Raw genomic sequence first — 1,710 nt, forward strand, 5'->3', positions numbered from 1 at the left:
CAATGCACAGAGAGTTCCATAATTGGCACCTTGGAAGATCTGAAAATATAAATTAATACCACTATWCAAAACATAATGCTTAGTGGAAGTGGTTCTCGGCTGCAGACTGAGCTCCAGGGAGGAGCTTTGTACCAGCATGCGTTTAGGCAGCTCCAATATTATATATTCAAGGTTTTTAAATATGCATGAATGAGTCAAAGAAACACTCTGGGTATGTTTATGATGAGGGAATGACATCATAACATGGTATAAAGCTCAAAAAAGTAGATTTTGCATAATACCTCCCCTTTAAGAAAACATGTAATTGCTTATTTGCTGGCATGAAATACTCAGTTGTGTGTCTGCACAGATGGTTCAGTCTGTGGTGGAGTARGGAGGAAAGAGAATCAGAGGAAGTGACCTCATCACCCCCACAGACGCTGTCGCTATCACTAAACAGTTCTTTAAAGGACTTAAGGTATAATAACACACGCTGTAAGGTATCAGAATGTGTTGAATTCATTTTAGTACATTGCTAAGGCTTGGGAAAGCTTGCCTTTTCGTGGTGTAACGGAGCTTTATAGCCTCCTTTTGTGTTTTTTTGTGTCCGATCAGGGCGTGGAGAACGTGTACGCTCAGCATCGGCCTCTACTTCACGACACTCTGGATCAGCTGATTAAAGGTCGACTCAAAGACAGTCAGTTCCCGTACCTGGGCGCCAGCAGCCTCAGAGACAGGTGACCATCACTCAGTAGAGTAGAGTCGAATAGAACAGAAACAGCCTTTATTGTCCCACGCAGGGTAATTCAGGTGTAATAGCAGCAGCAAGATACATACATCAATCCACAGAAACAGTATATTGCTGTGTGACATTATCAGCTGTAGCAATAATAAAGATAGTAACAATAAAAAATAAACATAGATCAAAAAAAAAGAATAATAATTACTGTACCGGACTTTCAAGATGAAATTGGATGAAAATAAAAGCAAGATACTGTGCAGAAAAATACGAAATTACAGGAAAAAACGGTCATGACAGACTCATGAGAAGGTGTGTAAATTAAGTCTAACTCAGTCATGAAGTCAGTGTTCCAGTTCAGGAAAAACAATGTACAATTGCCACTGGTTATTATTTATATAATGATTGAGAGGTAGAATTGTTTGGCATGCAAACACAAACATGGATGCTAACCGAGACTGTTGGGAGCAGTGATGGTTATAGAGTCTGACAGCTGATGGGAGGAATGATCTGCGGTAACAGTGCGAAAACACAAGTAAAAAAACAAAAAATGCTACACACCTGACAGGGAGGTGAGGTATCAGTGAGATTCATCTGAAGAAAGTGTCCAAAATATAATCATACATGTATATGATGGAGTATTAGGGCCACACAACGAAAATCTTTTATTATTATTACAAGATTAAAGTCATAATATTACGAGATTAAAGTCGTAATTTTATGAGAATAAAGTCGTAATATTACGAGAAAAAAGTCATGATCATGACGCGTCTATTTCCTGTTCCTCATTTCGTCCTTTTTTACTCACACRTGCTGTACAGCCATATGTGTGTGTTTATAAAGTAGTCCATGATGACTCGGGTACCGTTAGATTAATATACTTTCATCCAAATTAGCTACAACTAAGTCCGTCATTGCATCCATTAATTACAATACAGCTTCAGTTTATAGTCGTTTGCACAATTTAAGTCCTGCTACTGATAATTTGATGC

The 1,710-nt window shown here is 38.4% G+C and overlaps 1 protein-coding gene across 1 annotated transcript in view; it reads left to right on the top strand.

Moving 5' to 3' along the window:
• Positions 1-594: 594 nt before the first annotated feature.
• The window catches only part of LOC106511481 (vacuolar protein sorting-associated protein 45), a gene marked incomplete at its 5' end in the record, with an annotated part of 4,390 nt that continues 3,274 nt past the window's right edge, over positions 595-1,710 (top strand). The window contains 1 exon segment of the mRNA XM_014000233.1: positions 595-716. Coding sequence (XP_013855687.1) covers positions 595-716 — 122 coding nt within the window.

Source organism: Austrofundulus limnaeus, unplaced genomic scaffold (genome assembly GCF_001266775.1).
Source record: "Austrofundulus limnaeus strain Quisiro unplaced genomic scaffold, Austrofundulus_limnaeus-1.0 Scaffold2834, whole genome shotgun sequence".
Lineage (NCBI taxonomy): Eukaryota > Metazoa > Chordata > Actinopteri > Cyprinodontiformes > Rivulidae > Austrofundulus > Austrofundulus limnaeus.